Genomic DNA, 20,095 nt, shown 5'->3' on the forward strand with positions numbered 1-20,095 from the left:
TGGGGTTAGATGCCTAGGGTGAGCAGGCATCCCCTGTCGACAGGTCACACCCACCGTAAGTCATATATAATGATCGGGTTAACGGAGTAAACTCTAGTCAAAATCGTTGTGTAAAGAACGGCATCAGTTGTTATGAAATGCGTCGGACAGCAGTTTACCCTATGGTAAGTTGTATGGAATAAAGCTTAAATTTAATATATCATTCCTGGAAGGAATGTGAAAAGTGAGTGAGAAAAGAGGTACCCATTCTGTATGTATTTCATACACGACAGTTTTTAAAACGAAAAATGCTTTTGTTTTGGCCTTTTGTTGCGAAGTTAAATTTAACTGTTCGTGTATTTAATCTACATAATTCAGAGGACTTTAACACGGAAGAGGACACAGGTATGGGAACAGATTCTTTGTTTATTATTTTTTTCATTAAAAACGAATGTAATTTATATTATCCATGTTTAGCATTCGTTCCTCCGACATAGAATGACTGATTAATGCAATTTGATTGACAATGTGTACTGAAAAATTGTTACTGACATTGACCTACTGCTTAAATATCTCAAACTAGGTCACAGCCATGAGGTCATGCACAGATAGGAATGATAAAGGCTCGTAGTGTTTTACAAGACTGGAATGCACATTTTACATTTGATTTAAGGACATATGAAAGCAATTCCACATTCAAATAGCGCATATAGTTTAAAATTCTTCAAGTACAATATATTGCGTCGTTCACTGTCTGATTGTAATTGTAATTAAAAGATTCATATAGCGTCCTATCAAAATAACGCACTTTATAAATGTGAGAGAAAAGAGAATATAAAATCGATGTACACATACATGTAAATGAAATATTCATAATGTCGGAATTAGAATGCCTATTTATTATTATTAATATATATATATCGCCTAATGTAATGATATAATTACCCTAATAACATATAAAACAATTTAAAACAACCCTTAGAAATAATTAAATACATAGAAAGGACATAGGTATAATAACAAACTACAGTTCAAATAGCAACTGAAAGGTAAAAAAAAAATGCAACAACACTGTAAGAGTTGCAATGTAAGAGCACTAAGTATGTAATGAAAAAGCACAAATTAAAAGCTAATCTAAAAAGATGCTTTTTGAGGTCTGCTTGAAGTACATTGTCTGAGTTTAAAAGGCAGAGGAATCCAGAAACTCGACTCGAAGCGTCTGATGTGTTTCATACCAATTGTTAGACCCTTCTTTACATATTGATTTTAACTACGGATGGTTCCGTGAGGATCTGTGTTACAATAGGCACTCAATACCCCTTGCTTGTCGTAAATAGCGTCTTTCGGGTGCGACCGCAAAAACTAATACCCCGTGTCATAGCAGGTGTGGTGCGATAAAGATCCCTTCCTGCTCAAGGGCCGTAAGTGCCGAGCACAGGCCTAAAATTTGCAGCCCTTTATCGGAAATGGTGATGTCTCCATAGCAGTGAAACATTCTCAAGATGGACGTTAAACCGTATAAAAACAAACCATTTGATTGCTCTGTTCGCCTAATTGCGATGCAGTGTTCACAGTGAGTGTGACCAGTGGACAGGTGATATTTATTGCTCGTAGGCGCCTTGTCCCACCTCGGGTATTTCCAGTTTCTGTGTTTGCCCTTCTCTTTGCATTGTATTCTACTAGAATTTAACTTGTTCACGTATTTGAATGAAAGACACAACAGAGAAAACACCTGTTATGGGTGGAAAATAGTGGGAAATAAAATAAGGTTTAAGAACAATGTAATCTGATGAAAAATCAAAACCCTTCTCAGATTAAAACCTATAATATTTAGAGTAGCGATCGAGCATGCTAGACTACTGATCTGTCTGGGTAGACAAGTAGATGCAAGAGGGAAAAGGGAGTTCAATGTTTTATGAATACTTATTTTTCGATTAGAGCTTCGAAGGGAAGTCAGCCATTGCAACGATGTTTTATAATCCTCAGTAAAGGTTTTTGACATATGAGGTGTAATGTGATACATGTATGTGAAAAAAATATACGAGAATTCTCGAGTCAAGTGCTATAGCTTTAAATTGGGTTTATATTTTTGGCAAATCAACATCAATGCTGAACCGTAAATATGTTAAGAATTAAAAATCATGTTCTTTTTCTTTTAAGAACAATTGTATGTATTAGGATGTGCATAATATCCTTAATAGATAATAACGCTTTTTTTAATTGAAGACCTGGTTAAAATTCATAATATGACATTCTCCTTCTAACGGGGAATTTACTGTTAACGGTCGAATCACCACTGAAGCATTATGCAAGCCTTTGCATTGGTTTCTATAAATATATATATATATATATATATATATATATATATATATATATATATATATATACGGACACCTGTGTATATAGCCGTCTTTTCTCATATTTGCATTAACATTACTTTGCATTGGTATTGTAAGACATAACTTGAATCATTGTAAACATTTGCATTTAAAAACAAGATATTTTTGTTCAAGTTTAATAAAAAAACATGACAACAAAGTAATTCTGGCATCCAAAATTTAGCTCTTGTGACGGGGAATACAAATGTAAAAAATGAAAGCCTAAGAGCTAAAACATCTTTTTTAAAAAGTAGACAAAAACCCAAGGTCAAATTTTTTCCCCGCACATAATACACATATTTCTTTAATGCAAATACTAGCATTATACGTACAGACGTATAAATATCCAAACCTTTTATATATTTTACGTCCTATACATTACTATTAGAACGTGTACGTCAGTAAAAGTCAAGATAGAAAATCCCTGAGGTATAACAATGCATGACATATACCGTTCGCGTACAATGCGTAGAACAAACTCTTATCATTTTTTGGGAAGTGTATTTTTGAGTTTTACATTGAAGGAGAATTGGGAAATTAAAAGGAAAAACTGGGGTCACACTGCATGTTATTGAGCTATAGTGTTCTAAACATGACCTTTTTTGCAATTAGAAAATTATTCAATTAAACTTGATTTGTCTGTTGGTGTCAACACAGCACCGGCAACACAAATGAATCTTGTCATACAGGTAAGAGGTACTTAAACTTGTCTGGTGACTCTACAGATAAAGACGTTTGATACAAGTAACGGAAATAAATAATGACCTTTTTGCACTTGAGATGCGTAAACATTCATGGTATCAAATTTCACAGTTTAAAGGTACACATCCGGAGTAATGTCAATTTCTAAAATTTCACAACATTTTTAAGGACTTGTCTTCAAATTTGAAAATGAAGCTAACCAAATGGGGATTAGAGATCAAATGTTTTTAATTATGGGCGAAAATACTGAATTTTTATATAAAATTTCGAGTAGATTAATTTACTTTTGTTTAGGAATCTGTTTTGTTTGTAAAATATATCAACCAAATTAATTACTTACAACATTCGAACTAGTTCCAAGTCTGAGCTGCTTGTAGCATAATTATAAAACTGAAATGCATGTATAGAAGACGTAGTGAATGAAACAGAGACTTGACTATAGTGTAGAACTTGTTTTATTAATCAATCCTCCCGCCACAAAATATAGTTCCTTCCAAACCCTTTCAAAATTTGAATTGACGCAAAACTTTTCAACTTGATAAAGTTCAGTAATAGATGTGTAAAGTATTTGCACCAATTGGATCTATATTGAACAGTAAATACTGAGTTGTAGCATCTTGCGCAGTTCTGCTCAAAACTCCAGGAGTTAACTTCCTTAAGGTTAATTGATCCTCGTGTGATGTCATAGGTTTTTGCAAAAATCTTTATCAAATTAAACTTTGCGCATGAAAGAAATATATCTTCAGAGGAATTTTATTTACTACATAAAATAAAAAAATTGGTAAATTATTGATATTGAAAAGTGTATATTTTCTATAGATAATCAATTCTTTATAATTAAAAAAATGTTGTCAAGGGCAATAACTCCTATGCTCGTATTTCTTCTACTGCATGTCTATTATGCATGATTTCCTTAGTATCCACAATCAATTTATACATATTTATGAATTAACAGTTTTCTTAAACTGTTGACATTTAAAATTTGTCATTTCAACAAGTTTTTATCTATTTTAATTATTCTGTACAACGAAAATGTGTGATTTTCTGATGTTAACATAAATATTAATAAATTGTAAATTAGTATATTACATACTGCATAGAAGTTAAGAGTTTTTTTGGATCGAGGCCTGGGGGATATTTGAATGTTTATTTTTTATGTTTTGCGAATAACCGGAATTTCACATTCCATGCACGAAATCTGAATATTTTTCCAATTTAATACAAATCATAATATTTAAAAATTATATTTGGGGATCGTTCCATTGTCTTTCTAGAAAACCAGTAATTATTCAAAGTTAATAAAATATGATTATTTCAAACAATATTACTATCACCCTGATCCGCGCGCCATCGTCAGGTTATAGGCCCCTATACATCGATCGATTTTGCCAACAAAATTTCAAATAGATTATATGCTCAATTTATGAACCTGAATATATTTGCAACCATGTTAGGGATAGCTACAAAAACGTCTTCCAATCCACTCCAGTTACAATTGGGATCCACCCATTGTCAGCGCCTTTACTTCCACACATTTTATTTATACGCTATCACACGGAATATATATTTTAATTATATGAAGACCGTTGAATTTAATGGATATATGGCTTCACATGTTTCATCTCCGTGCATTCAGTTTTCTTGACACTGATGAACATACTGAAATCGCTATCGCAGTACAAATGATATGTAGGCTACATGTATATCAGACTTCGAGGGCTGAGTGCTTGAGTACCTAACTCGACAGACTACATAGATGTGAAGATATATATCCCGTATTGTTTAATGATTTCTAAAGTTATCGTACAAATATGTGGGTATCAGACGAAGATTAGGCGTTCACATAACATTACAAAGGATAGACTGTAGGCTACAAGTCTCCGAGCTATGTACAACATTCGCTCGGTTATTTACGTGTCAACCGAGTTGGATATACGTCATCGGGTACCATTATATTTCCACACACAACCACACTGTCCTACTTGATTTGGTTCGAGTGTTTGTAAAATTGAGGAAGTGTCTGATAACGGAAAAGGGTTTCCGTCATGCATTTTGTGTACGAAAAGAACTAAACCTAATGACAGGAAGAAATGTGAAAGTGTTAAGATAAGCATATTCTTATTTCTATCTTTGTGAAAATTAGGCTTTATTGGTAACCTCCGCTAAATTTCGTTTGCACACAAACCAAATATATGCGTGGAGGGAGTTTGGTTCTATTATGTAGCAGTATCAAAATAAGATGTTTTTATAAATGAATTCATTTCATAAATGTTATGGAGTTACATGTATAATAAAAATGAGGCAATTTGAAATAGACACAGCTCTATATTATTATAATAAATGATCCGGATAGGAAACTAATGAAATTGAATAAATGGAACATGTTTTACCTGATGATGAGATAATGTGAACATTTTTCTCAGCCTAATGTGAAATAAATTATCTCCATATGTCATGTGTTATGTGCATGTACGGCTACTTTTGTAACAGTTTCCCTATTACCCCCCCCCCCCCAACACACACACACCATAAATGTAACTCCCTATAGCAAAACAAAAAAAATAAAAAAAATTATGGAACAATTACAATAGCCGTGTTTCGAGTTCCTTCGGAACACCCGGGAATTTTCGTATTTAGCCATGCCAGTCACGTGATATGAACAAAATGTTCCACAGGGGTACTTCCGGTTAATTTTGTTTATACTGGTAACAAAATTGTCATTGACAAAATATAGATTTTGCGGCACAAACTGTCGCAAATCAGATAAAGGATAGCAAGGGATATACATTTACTTGGGAAGATGTCAAAGTTTACCTTTTCCCAAACCCGGGAAAAGTGTTCACGCAGAGGAAACGATGGCGTCATTTATGTAGAAAACCACGAGCAGCCGAAATTCAGTGTGATTATTACATTCCATGAAAGCTGTACCAACTAAGAAACATCATTGTTCTAGCCAGTTTGTTTGTATCAACTTCTAGGAAAACCAAGAGGTTTGTACTATCTCTTAAAAATATAATATAGACTGTGCAACATCTTGTCAATCTTAGGAATAGGTATACTTGTACCCTCATCCACATCTGAGCAGTGTATGTATTTTACAACGGTGTTCATGCGACATTAAATAGATGATAAAGCATCATATATTAGAGAATTTTAATTATGAACTTATATTTCAGGCTCATAAAAATTACGAAGCAATTTCACAAGCGCGTGAGAGGGTATATATATATATATATATATATATATATATATATATATATATATATATATAATATCTGCCAATTAAATAAAATACGAGAACACCAGATAATCTATCCCTAAGTACAGATCTATGCTAAATTTGCATAATCATTTATCCAAGCTCCATACCGATGGTTCATTAACTGCAAAATTTTTAATTATATCAAAGAGCATTCATTTATCTTTTCTCCAACTTTTAATACCAATCAAGCACAGGCAATTGCATCACTTGGGGTCGAATTTACTATTAAAGAGTACTCTTTAATAGTAAATTCGAACATAAGTGATGCATATTGCCTGTGCAATCAAGGTACTTTGCATGTACATCAGAAATGTACATTTCCACTCAAACCACTTGTCTACAAGAAAGGTTATACATGTATATTATGTACTTGATCCTACCCCTTTGATTTAGTACTGTGTAAGGAAATATGCTACTGGGTATATATTTTTAAAAACAGAATACCAAAGAACAACAATTTCCATTCATATTTTATTCAACACACACACACACACACACACACACACACACACACACACACACACACACACACACACATATATATATATATATATATATATATATATATATATAAACAGGTTGATAACAATGGCTGATCTGCATATAATGACTGCTAGTTATTGGATGGTATGTAGTGAAAGGGAGCTAAAAAGGAGTAAAAAGTTTATTTCAGCCAGGTGAGAATTAATTTCTTCTTTTTTGTGTGTTATACATATCTAATTCTTTTCTTTTGCTGCTTCTTGTGTATTTGAAAATGTTCAGTCTAATATTTTGGCAATGTTATAGGTAGTGTGGCTGAAATAATCCAGTGTTAAGGAATGTCCAATAATGGCATGACATCATGAGAGTTTGGCATACAGACATTCACATGATTAATGATGAAACTGAAGACCTCAAGTGAAAGGCATGGGAACTTATCCAGTTCTCATATACTTGAAAAAAAAGGAGGAATGCCACAATATTGATAATAGATTTTGTCAATTTGAGAAGCAAAGATGTAAAAAAAAAAAAAAAATTTTTTTACAATTCATGTATTTGTTGAAAATACTGTTCACTGCATATTCATGCATATTTTTTAACGTATTTGGAAATACATGAAGTAATTCATATTAAAAGTGTGAATGTATGGGTTTTCATTACTTTTATCAATAAAGCTTACCATGTTTATTGTACATATATCTAATTTCCCTTATACATTGTAGTCATATGGGAGCTTGCTTGTATTCAGAGTTCTGACATCAATCTGAACAATATGCATATTTCATCACAATGAGTCATGTGAGCACTTAACATATATCATGTATAAAGCCGAGTTAAACAATTTCAAAATCTACCCAACATGTTTTAAACGAACACAAACGGTTGTTCTTAATTTCTTTTTTTTCTTGTTTCAATTTTGTTTACAAATATTTAAGTCAATTCACCCTTTTCAAACTTTTGATGCATATGGTGGATTTCCCCTGTATTGTTATATCTATCAGGCCCAGTGCAATCTCTATATTTAGCTATATAGTTTTATAAAGCTATATCGAATAGCTTTATTAAGCTAGCTTCGATTAAATTTCTTAAGTGCAATGGCACATAACGATATACATGTACTTTGAACTAACAACAACACTATTCTAGTTATAGATCATATGCCATTTTAAGACTTTTCATGAAAATAGAATTTCTTTTGTACTGAAACTGTCCACTACCCTGTGTATGTCGAAGCTTTGATAAGTATATGATGACTTTACAATGTAAAATCTGATTGCCAATATATAATTATATTGATTCTCAACAGTGAAAATTGGTAAAATGCTAAGTTACATAGTTTATGAAGCATTTGTTGCTTACAGTGTGTTGTTTCGAGTACAAGGATGAAATATTTTCACTTGGAAATTCAATTTTTATGCTTTAAAAATATATTTGATAGAAGATTTGAAATAGTTTGATATAGCTATTTCAATTAGCTTTATATAGGTATTTTAATTAGCTTTTTAAAAAGGCATATAGTTTGATTAAGCATATATATACATGGCTAATTATACTAGATATTGTGCTGGACCAGTCTATGAGCACATAATTGAAATGATGTTGCTGAAAGGAATAATTTTACCGTAATCATGATCAGATATGTATTATGTTCAGTGATATAAATATGATCATTAATCACAAATTCCTACTGGATTGTGCAAAGTCAATAACATGACTACAATAATCAATAGTCATGCTAAAAATTCTTCCAATTACATGAGTATATCATTCGAGATCAAACTCCAATGACTTAATTGTGACACAAGTATTAGTTGATAAATAATTATTTTCAAATCAGACAGCATATTGACTATACCCAAGGAGATGATTTTATCCTCACCCAAATATGGCTATATCATTGTATTTTGAAACCCAGTCTAATCCAATCTAAACTAGCTTTAAATAATAAAGCTATTTCAAATACCTACATTGCCTATAATGTTATAGCTAATATATTACTCTTCACTGTATATTGCCATTATTTATGTCTTATATCAATAATTATATATGTTACATGTTTATGTTCATTTTGACCCTGATTTGGTAATGTAAATTATATTGCACATAGGTCCTAGACTGTACTGGACCTAATGCCTGCTTTACGAAGCAGTGGACATTGTGTTTTGTTTAATCATATATGAAATGTCGTCATAATTTTCAGTTTACCTGTTTGACAGGTTTCACTGAGTCTAATGCGTTCTTTTCCTTCCCAGCTCCGGTTACTAGACAGCTGGGCCTTTTGTGAGTTACACGACAACATCGTCTTCTTCTGTTCTTGACGAAGTCTTTTGTTGTATTTCGTAGATTAATAGTAGGTTATCAAACGCTCATGAACAAATATGTACCGCATACACCCCAAACTATTACATGTGTATTTCAATTTCATGATGATCGACAAAATTAAGGCTATCTGCACACTACTAGACCTAATACGCGAAGTGTCGACTGTTGGTAAACAAAGGTAAACAACGATAAACCGGAAGTAACCCTATGGAACATTTTTGACGCGGCGTGACTAAACACAGAATAAACACTATGTTCCGGAGGAACTCGAAACACGGTTAATGATGTGCAAAAATAAAAGTGTGAAACATAGGATTAAAATGTTCATTCACTGTCCAAAGTTGTACGTGTAGCAGCATGTGTCTTAAATAACAACACCGCTGTCAGAAGCCTGGCTGTCATTGTTTTCGGCGTGTTTACATGTACATGTGGGATAATACTAACAACCCCCAAATAAAACAATAATAAACACACACACACACACACACCCCAAAAAATCCGCAAACTTATAAAAGATTGTTCAATGAAGTGATCAATATACAACATAACTACATGTAATATTGAAATGCACGTACTATACATAGGTCAATATATCTTTTTCGTAAGTGAACTGTTGGGTCCACTGTGTTTTCGTGTACATCCCATGAGCAGGAGAACCCCCCCCCCCCCCCGAAAAAATATCGCTCTCAGCAATAAATAATCACACATTTAAAATATCAGAATAGGATTTTTATCTTCATGTCATACTTAAATAACAAAGCTAAGTAAAGAGGTACTGAATTCATATTACTTTAAATCTGTTGAATGGTTGCAAATTTAAAAAATACAAAGAGAGGGAAGGAGGCAAACAGAAAAAAAAACAGAGAGAGAGGAGAAGCGATGTACGAGTATACTAAATGTGTGTGTGTGTTTTGTAGGAATTAACATAGACATATTTAGATATGTACAATATTATGATTAAAATGCACTGAATAGTGTTTTTGTTTCTCTTTGATATTTAGAGAACTTTTAAGTAAAAGTACATGAAACGTTGTAAAATTGTGACGTTACGTTGCAAAAATTGTGATGTCAATGAAAACCCGGCCAAAAACAATAGGTACTTTGATCATCAATAACTAAAAAAAGATATCGGAAGAAGGATAACATATTTGAAAATAGACATTTTTAGCTTCTGTCCCCGAGAATAATATTAAGTTCTGACCAAGGGCCATTTTTGGCTATTCGTGGATCTGGTTCTTTGGCAGGCTCTTGACAACTAAGCTGATGTTACAAAGTTTACAACAGTCTAGATTAAAGTCAACAGTCCGCAAATTATATGGTCGTTATACTGATCTATTCTACAAATAAAATCATGGGTTGAATGCTTTCTGACGTTTTTAATACCAGTTGTTAGACCGTTTTTATGTATCAGTTTTGACTACGGATTACTCCGTTTATCTGATCAATTTATAGGGCTCACAGTGGGTATGACCGGTCGACTGGGTATACTTATTCCTCCCATGAAATTGATCCCATCTCTAATATATCCAGAGTCTGTGTTTTCCCAACTCTATTTTGTATTCCTTATAGGAGTTTTGAGATCGGTCACTGTTCACTATCTTAAACTTTCCTTGCTACAGTATTTAATTGGCCATAAGTGCGTCATCATTTCATTTTTTTTCACTATATAATTGATTGACAAATGCATTTTTGAAACAATGTATTGCAGTGTTATCTGTAGATCATTTTCATGTATATAATACAGTGCATAATACAGATGCTAATAGTTTCGTCACGTGATTTCAAAATAATTGTATTTGTGGATGTTGAGGTAAAATTATAATAGTTTTCGGTTAAAATTTTCCGTGATAATTTCTTGAAGTTTTTTCAATGATTATGATATCACAATTTGCTTACATGTAGCATCATAGGAAACACAAATTTTAACAATTTTGCACCAGTGAAAAAATCAAGAAGATTGGCACTAAATTCACCTCACAATAAGCTTTTATAAAGATTTTTTTTTTCAATGAAATATATAATGAAAAAAATAATGATGATCCACTTATGGCGAGATATGGGATGTTGTTAATGAAGTTTTCTATTTGCTATGACTTACGAGGATGTTCAGCAAAACATTTTATTGTGTTCATTTTACATTGAAAACAGACCTTTGTAAAATGTGATGAAATTAGATATCAAATAAAATGGTACGACATTTTCAAGTATAGTTTAGGAATTGTTAACTACGTTAGATACGTCCGAACCCTACAGTTAATTATATATTACTTATTGTGTTTCCTATTGCAAATTGATTTAATACAGGTGAATTGGATTTTTTTCCTTTAATTTTTGTCACTAAAATTTTTGTTTTCACTCATGTTGAGGTGAATGACTTCAAATTTGGACTTAACGTGTCATCTTCTTCCGCGGCATGGGGCGTCCGTTTTTAATATCATAACCGAAATACACACGACCCACTCTGAGATACTGATCGTTTGCCGGTGAAACAATCCCTACCTACGTAGTTTGATACGTCCATGTCACGAGCTGGAATCTAACTCACGATCCCTTAATCACGAAGTATAATCAATAATCGCATATCAGATCCCTTAATCACGAAGTGTAATCAATGATCACATAACAGATCCCTTAATCACGAATTGTAATCAATAATCGCATATCAGATCCCCTAATCACGAATTGTAATCAATAATCGCATATCAGATCCCTTAATCACGAAGTGTAGTCAATAATCGCATATCAGATCCCCTAATCACGAAGTATAATCAATAATCGCATATCAGATCCCCTAATCACGAAGTATAATCAATAATCGCATATCAGATCCCCTAATCACGAAGTGTAATCAATAATCGCATATCAGATCCCCTAATCACGAAGTGTAATCAATAATCGCATATCAGATCCCCTAATCACGAAGTATAATCAATGATCACATAACAGATCCCTTAATCACGAAGTGTAATCAATAATCACATATCAGATCCCTTAATCACGAAGTGTAATCAATGATCACATATCAGATCCCTTAATCACGAAGTGTAATCAATGATCGCATATCAGATCCCCTAATCACGAAGTGTAATCAATAATCACATATCAGATCCCTTAATCACGAAGTGTAATCAATAATCACATATCAGATCCCTTAATCACGAAGCGTAATCAATAATCGCATATGAGATCCCTTAATCACAAAGTGTAATTAATAATCACATATCAGATCCCTTAATCACGAAGTGTAATCAATAACGGCATATCAGATCCCTTAATCACGAAGTGTATTCTATAATCACATATCAGATCCCTTTATCACGAAGTGTAATCAATAATCGCATATCAAATCCCTTAATCACGAAGTGTAGTCAATAATCGCATATCAGATTCCTTAATCACGAAGTGTAATCAATCGCATATCAGATCCCTTAATCACGAAGTGTAATCAATGATCACATATCAGATCCCCTAATCACGAAGTGTAATCAATAATCGCATATCAGATTCCTTAATCACGAAGTGTAATCAATAATCACATATCAGATTCCTTAATCACGAAGTGTAATCAATCGCATATCAGATCCCTTAATCACGAAGTGTAATCAATGATCACATATCAGATCCCCTAATCACGAAGTGTAATCAATAATTGCATATCAGATTCCTTAATCACGAAGTGTAATCAATGATCACATATCAGATCCCTTAATCACGAAGTGTAATCAATAATCGCATATCATATCCCTTAATCACGAAGTATATTCTATAATCGCATATCAGATCCCTTAATCACGAAGTGTAATCAATGATCACATATCAGATCCCCTAATCACGAAGTGTAATCAATAATCGCATATCAGATTCCTTAATCACGAAGTGTAATCCATAATTACATATCAGATCCCTTAATCACGAAGTGTAATCAATGATCACATATCAGATCCCCTAATCACGAAGTGTAATCAATGATCACATATCAGATCCCTTAATCACGAAGTGTAATCAATAATCGCATATCAGATTCCTTAATCAGGAAGTGTATTCTATAATCACATATCAGATCCTTTAATCACGAAGTGTAATCAATAATCACATATCAGATCCCTTAATAGCGAAGTGTAATCAATGATCACATATCAGATCCCTTAATAACGAAGCGTAATCAATAATCACATACCAGATCCCTTAATCACGAAGTGTAATCAATAATTACATATTAGATCCCCTAATCACGAAGTGTAATCAATAATGGCATATCAGATCCCTTAATCACGAAGGGTAATCAATAAGTGCATATCAGATACTTTTTGCATTATCCAAGAAGAGGTAAGCGAAGTGTCAATTTAGGGTTATCCATACTGCTGATTTGATCGTCCAAGTCAAATCGTAGTTCAGTTTTATGTATCTCACATGTACTACATCACTTAAATCGCACAACATCTTAAGGGAATGTCGTGGACGGGATGAAAAATAATGTACATGTATTTATGAATTCATTTCATCTTGAACAGGGCGAGTGTTTCATTGTCATGGATTTGAAAATGTTGTTTATAATATGATAGTTTTCTTTAAGAGACATCACGTTCTCGACACTCTGATTTTGACGACGGATAACTCCGTTTACCTTATCAAGATATAGGGCTCACGGCGGGTGTGACCGGTCGACAAAGAATGGGTGCTTAGTCTTCCTAGGCACCTGATCCCACCTCTTATATATCCAAGGGTCCGCGTTTGCCCAGTTTTCTATTTTGTATTGCTTATAGGAGTTATGAGATCGATAACTGTTCGTTATCTTCACCTTTCATTACAAACTATGTAGAAATAATGAGAAATACAAGAGAAAAAATCCAAACAGAACATTATAAAAGAAAACACAAAATAAAGCAAACAACTCAAGTTTGTCTGATAGCTAATATAAGAAGCCTTATTTTGTCCTTACTTTAAAACGCAGTTAGTGTGGACAACATATCTTGTTTGAAATATATACATGTATCTCTATTTTGACTTTTTTAAAAACATCAAATGTGCATGGTGAGAGCTGTTTGTGAATAGCCAATCATTTATCCTTGTTGAAGGAAAAAGTAGCTATTTTTCATCTATACAATTACAAATCATCGTTTGTATTCTAAATTTGAGAAAATCATTTTTCAAATGTGCGAAATTGCTAATTTCATTAATTTACGCATGCATGTAAATTTTGCTACACATTCACATGACTTTTCAAACTTGTCCAGTAAGTTTGGTGGTGAAATTACTTAATCTAATGAGTACATGTACATTTAACATTGCTCCGGTCTAATATTATTTGTTTCTGTGTGATATCCCCGTGACTGACAACAATCTTTTGTGGGGAGGTTCCCCATGAATGAGACATAAAGATCCTGAACTTTGTTGGGTGAGGAACTACCTCCTGGAATGACCTTTCTTTGCATGACGATATTCTAGTGAAACTCAGTACGTCATCAAGGATGTGGGTAAAATTGACAATATTCAACCCCCTGTCCTCCTTTACAATATTTGTATAGTTTTAGGGAGTAATTGTCGTGAATAACCCTGTTTTAAAAATCGAGATCTGATACACAATTTATACAGACCTTGAAGCGTGCTACTACACCTCCTAAAGGTTTCGTTTCGTTCCGTGTAAATCAGTCAGTGTTCCATGCAAACTGTTCACCGTTCCATGCAGACCGTTCAGCGTTTCGGGCAGACCGTTCAGCGTTCCGTATAATCGTTTCGTGTCAAGAATCGTTCCGTGCATGATCAAGTCACGCCTATAGAAACGTGCATATCGTTCAAACCACAACCTTAGAAACGTACAGACCGCGCAAGTCATTTTGGTATGGAATGTTTTCAAAATGTTTCTGAAAATCTGCAAATAATCGATAGAAAACAGTTTGTTATAAAACCACTAGTCAGAGCACCATTTTATCTGATCCGAGGTAGTTTCTAGCAAGAGCAGAGGCATGTGTATCTCTGCCCTCGGTATTTTTTTTGTATATAGGAATAATATATTGGTCTTAATATATTTGTCTTGATACATTTGTATGAAAAAGTTTCTCTTTTTAAATAAATTTTAATCCAAATGTTTATCGGAACTCTCTGCATAATGAAATATCGACCAGTGTATTTTTATAAGTTGTATATTCTACGCAAATTCCATGGCACTTTCTTTTTTACCACAATCGAGGTCAGCTAATGAGAATCGGTGGGACAACTGGAATATGACAAAGGAGGTGTTTCTATCTTTTGTCTATCAAAACTGAATGTAGCTTTCTATAGATTTAAAATTGAGGCAAATGCAACACTCTAATCAAAATTGAATGTTAGATCCGCTCGCATATCTGTTGATCGTTACTGTAGTTAGTCATTATTTGTTTTATTATATTCATTTATATGTTTGATTTATTTTTCAATCTATTTCAACCATATTTTGATAGTTTCTTTTTGTTTTGTATTTTGCCTTTTTATCCAAAGTGACACTTTCTTGTCGACTGTCTAATGAAAGGTGAAGATAACGAACATCATTCAATCTCATAATTCCTGTAAGCAATACAAAATAAATAGTTGGGCAAACACGGACCCCTGAACACACCAGAGGTGAGATCAGTTGCCTAGGAGGAGTGAGCATCCTCTATCGACCGGTCACAACCGCCGTGAGCCATATATCCTAATCAGGTAAAGGGAGTTATCCATAGTCAAAATCAGTGTGCCAAGAACGGTGTAACAATCGGCATGAAACACAGCATTTGGCCCAATCATAGGTTGTATTGCCAAACTGGATCGATATAACGATCATAGAACTTGCGAAATGTTGGCTTTAATCGAGACTGTTGACACCCCTGTTAATACGATATCTACATGCAACCCCCATCCCCGCCCGAGATGTTCCATTCTTACCTGACGAGAAGTTTCTTTTAATCATTTTATCTGCTGTCATACACGTATGTGAAATATATAGGTTTATTCAACATCTGTCTTTGAGAAGAGGCCTGGAATAGACAAATTGTAATCGTGTTTTAACGGCATTCAGATTGTATGTACAAAATTAGCAAAACCGACGCAACATTTTCAATGAATTTAATAGAGCAATGACTAAATATTGATTAATCAATATTCCATGACGATACAGTTTATGCATCTTTTCCTTTTATTTCCGAAGATAAAAAGTATCAATTTCCTTTTATTCCAACGTGTTCATAAGTCATTAAAATTTTCTTTGTTTAAACTAACACCGGGATGAAACAAACGACACCGAAAACAAATCAAAGCTTATCGTTTCGTGCAGACCTTTCACAACCCTCTCCACGCCAAAAATGTTTCAATCTGTCTTGATGAGAAGGTTTTTTAAAAATCATTGTATATGTTTTCATACACGAACACTTGTATATAAAAGGTATAGTTTTATTTAGCATCTGTCTTTGGGAAGAGGTCTGGGATATACAAATTCCAAATGTATTTTAACGAATGAATGTACAAAAATAATGAAAGAGACGCGACCATTTCATATTCATTTTAAATGAATTTGATAGAACAATGAATCAATAAAATTTGATCAATCAATGTTCAATGACGACACGATTTTTGCATATTTTCATTTATTTCCGAAATAAAAAGGAATATTCATTTGTTTTCTCTCCAACGAGTTCATAAGTCATTGATCTATAAGTAAAATTGAAAATTCCCGTTTCGTTCATGAGCAATCATTTTAAAATGAATCATTATCATTTCTTTCTCAACCCTTTTTTTAAATATCTAGAATATTACCATTATATTGAAACAATTTGAATAAAACAATACCGAAATAAATCAAAGTGCGCAGGCCACGCCTACCTTTTCTTATAGACTGTTCACAAAACGTGCACTCCACGCCTACAAAGTGGTCAGCATTTCGTGCGAAGCGTTTCGTGCAAAACGATCACCGTTCTGTGAAGATCGTTCAGCGTTTCGTGCAAACCGTTGACCGTCACGTGCAGGAATCGTTTCGTATCGTTTCGTGGAAGTGGTGTAGTAGTACGTTTCAGGATCTGTACAATATAGTTTTCCCAATGCAAAGATACAATATTTTAACGAACATGATGACTCTTTTTACTTTGTATTTCAGAATCTTGTTTACCATGTCAGAGTTCAGTTATATGTGTGTTCCACGGACTATTCCATACAAGTACAAAACAATTACCCAAGTCTTCAGGGAAATCACAACGTCATTTCCAAACAAAGAAATTATCATTAATCGAGGCATTGAGGGAAATCGGGAAAGCCTGACTTGTCGTCAACTTCAGTCCCAGGCAACAAAGTTAGCAGGTTATCTCGTTATGAAAGGAATTAAAAAAGGAGATAAAATTGCTCTCTCTGGACCCAACACTTTAGAATGGGTGATTGCAGAATTAGCGATAATCATGGCGGGGGCTGTTGTAGTTCATACGTCCTTCAGCAACACGGACGCCAGAGATGTTTACGAAATAGTTTCAATTGCTGAGTGCAAGGCGTTTTTGATAGATCCGGGAAGAAAAGATGAATATGTAGATATGATTTTACAACTTATTGCACTCGTTCGTCGACAACATCCTAGTAAAGACGGCACTGAGGAAGGCTTGGACGATTTACCTTTGGTGTTGCTCAGAAAGAGCGAGCATCTAACATCCTATGGTGATCTTCCTGGGATATTACAGTTGAATGAAAGCGATGTTGAATTCCCTACCCTCTACCCTGAGGATGAAATAGCAATTTTCACGACGTCTGGAAGCACGGGAAAGCCTAAAATGATCCCTAAAACACATTTTCATGCAACCAACAATCATATGATTTTCCCTGGGAAAACATACAACGATCGACCATTTGGTTGGGCAGCCGGATCTCCCATTTTCACAGTGTGCCAAGGGGAACCTAGAGTATTTTGCGACTCATCAGTCGCCACAGAAGGGCATAACACTATGAAAATATGGGACGTAATCAAAGAAGAACAGTGCACATCGGCATTATTGTTACCTTACTTTCTTTTAGATCTGGTGGCTCACGAAAACAATTACAAAGATCCGTTCAAACTTGACGTGGTCATCACAACTGGACAGCCGATTAACAATCTCCACACAAAGGTTGCTGGTATATTTACAAACACTCTGAAATTTGGGTATGGATCAACCGAGACATATTGGAATTCTGTACTTTCGCCCATTGATACTGCTGGTAAAATAAAAGCTGGTGACGTAGGAACACCACTTCCAGGCGTTGAAATCAAGATCATTGACATAGATGGAAACGTTTTAAGAAAAGGGGAGAACGGGGAACTTTGTTTACGCAGCGTATGTGGTTTTGAGAAATATTACCAGAACACAGACTTAACTGACGAAGTCCTTTTGCCTGGGAAGTGGTTTCGTTCAGGCGACATTGCGCAGATAAATGAACACGATCATATCATTATCAAAGGCCGGAGCAAGGACTGTATTTCTCGAGGTACAAGGAAAATTCTGCCAAGTAGTATCGAAGAAATCGTTATTACAAAGAATGGTATCAAAAATGTGTTTGTGGTTGGTGTACCTGACAAACGTCTATATGAAGAAATATGCGTTTGTTACGTAACAGACCCACGGTATGAAATTTCCCCAACCGATATAAAACAGTTTTGCATGGAGAAGTTCGTTGGGCACGATGCCATCGATGGTCTTGGAGAAATGCCAAAGTATTTTCTCCGATTCCATAGTCTGCCAATGCTGGATAATGGAAAGATCGACAAAAGGCAGCTGAGAACTAATGCCATTCAGCAACTAGGATTGACTGATCAGATGGAAGGTGAACTCTTAATTTCAAATGCCACTACCGAGAGATGAATGTTATAGATCTAGCGATTAACTGAAATTTTTTCTAGATCAATGATATCAAAACCTATGGCTTTTGAACACCATACACGACCATGCCTCATGAGAAATTAAAGACTATACTTTTTGACATCATAGACAGTTGCTTCTTCAACTAAAATGGAAAAAAGGAAATATTCATATCTAGTGATCAGTCATCCGAAATCTTACTTTGTTAAACACCAATTTGATCCCACGCACAAATACTCTGAAGTTGAAACACAAAATATGCTAGAGTTCCTCATTGACAATACATTCGTGGTCGTAAGTGATCAGGTCTTCCAACAGTCTGTTGGAATTCGCATGAACACGAAGTGTGCTCCTTTGTTAGCTGGCCTGTTTCTATATTCATATGAAACAGAATTTATTCAAAATTCATAAAACATTTCTTGCCGTGGCGTTCAATTCGACATTTAAATATATGGAAGGCGTTTTGTCTATTAACAATAATAACTTTCATTAATGTGTCGATTCGAAATATCACTGTAAACTCGAAATAAAAGACACAACATAGTCGTCCACTTCTGCTTCATATTTAGATATTTTATTGAAAGTAGACATTAACGGCAAACTGACAACTCAACTGTATGACAAACGGGATGATTTCAGCTTCTCCATTGTCAACTTCCAATATTGATGTAGCAATATTCCATTATCACCTGCATATGGTGTTTATATATCTCAACTGATTTAATACGTAAGAGTTTGTTTTGTGTATAGTCAGTTTTTAAAGCGAGGCAAGCTACTGACAAACAAGTTGATGATACAGGGGTTTCAACACTCTCAATTGAAGTCAGCATTTCGCAAATCATATTGTTGTTATAACGATCTAGTTCATCAATACAACCTATCATTGGGTCAAATGTTGTCTGACATGTTTCATAGCTATTGTTATGCCGTTCTTGGCACACTGATTTTGACTGCGTATGACGCCATTCCATGATTGTTATAAATAGATCACGGATGTACCTTAACAAAAAATGGAAAAGCAACACACTGCGCCAGGATTTAAACATTGATCTAACTGACAGTAATGACGGTAAAACACCAATAATTTGTATCAAAGGTGCTGCTAGAATAGCACTGCTTTCAGTAAGATGTTTTGATAAATATGACCACTT

The 20,095-nt window shown here is 34.1% G+C and overlaps 2 protein-coding genes across 2 annotated transcripts in view; both read left to right on the top strand.

Annotated features, from left to right (window-relative positions):
• Window positions 1–20,095, top strand: part of LOC125654447 (N-acyl-phosphatidylethanolamine-hydrolyzing phospholipase D-like) — a 142,777-nt gene that overhangs the window by 122,631 nt on the left and 51 nt on the right. The gene's annotated exons all lie outside the window — the stretch shown is intronic.
• Window positions 347–19,500, top strand: LOC125656205 (medium-chain acyl-CoA ligase ACSF2, mitochondrial-like). The gene is made up of 2 exons (XM_048886801.2): window positions 347–384; window positions 17,225–19,500. The coding sequence occupies exon 2, from the start codon at window positions 17,238–17,240 to the stop codon at window positions 18,945–18,947; it is 1,710 nt and encodes a 569-aa protein (XP_048742758.2). The 5' UTR covers window positions 347–384; window positions 17,225–17,237; the 3' UTR covers window positions 18,948–19,500.

Source organism: Ostrea edulis, chromosome 7 (genome assembly GCF_947568905.1).
Source record: "Ostrea edulis chromosome 7, xbOstEdul1.1, whole genome shotgun sequence".
NCBI lineage: Eukaryota > Metazoa > Mollusca > Bivalvia > Ostreida > Ostreidae > Ostrea > Ostrea edulis.

Bases quoted from the DNA above. Each gene is read 5' to 3' on its own strand.
- LOC125656205 (XM_048886801.2), top strand. From the start codon at position 17,238: ATGTCAGAGTTCAGTTATATGTGTGTTCCACGGACTATTCCATACAAG.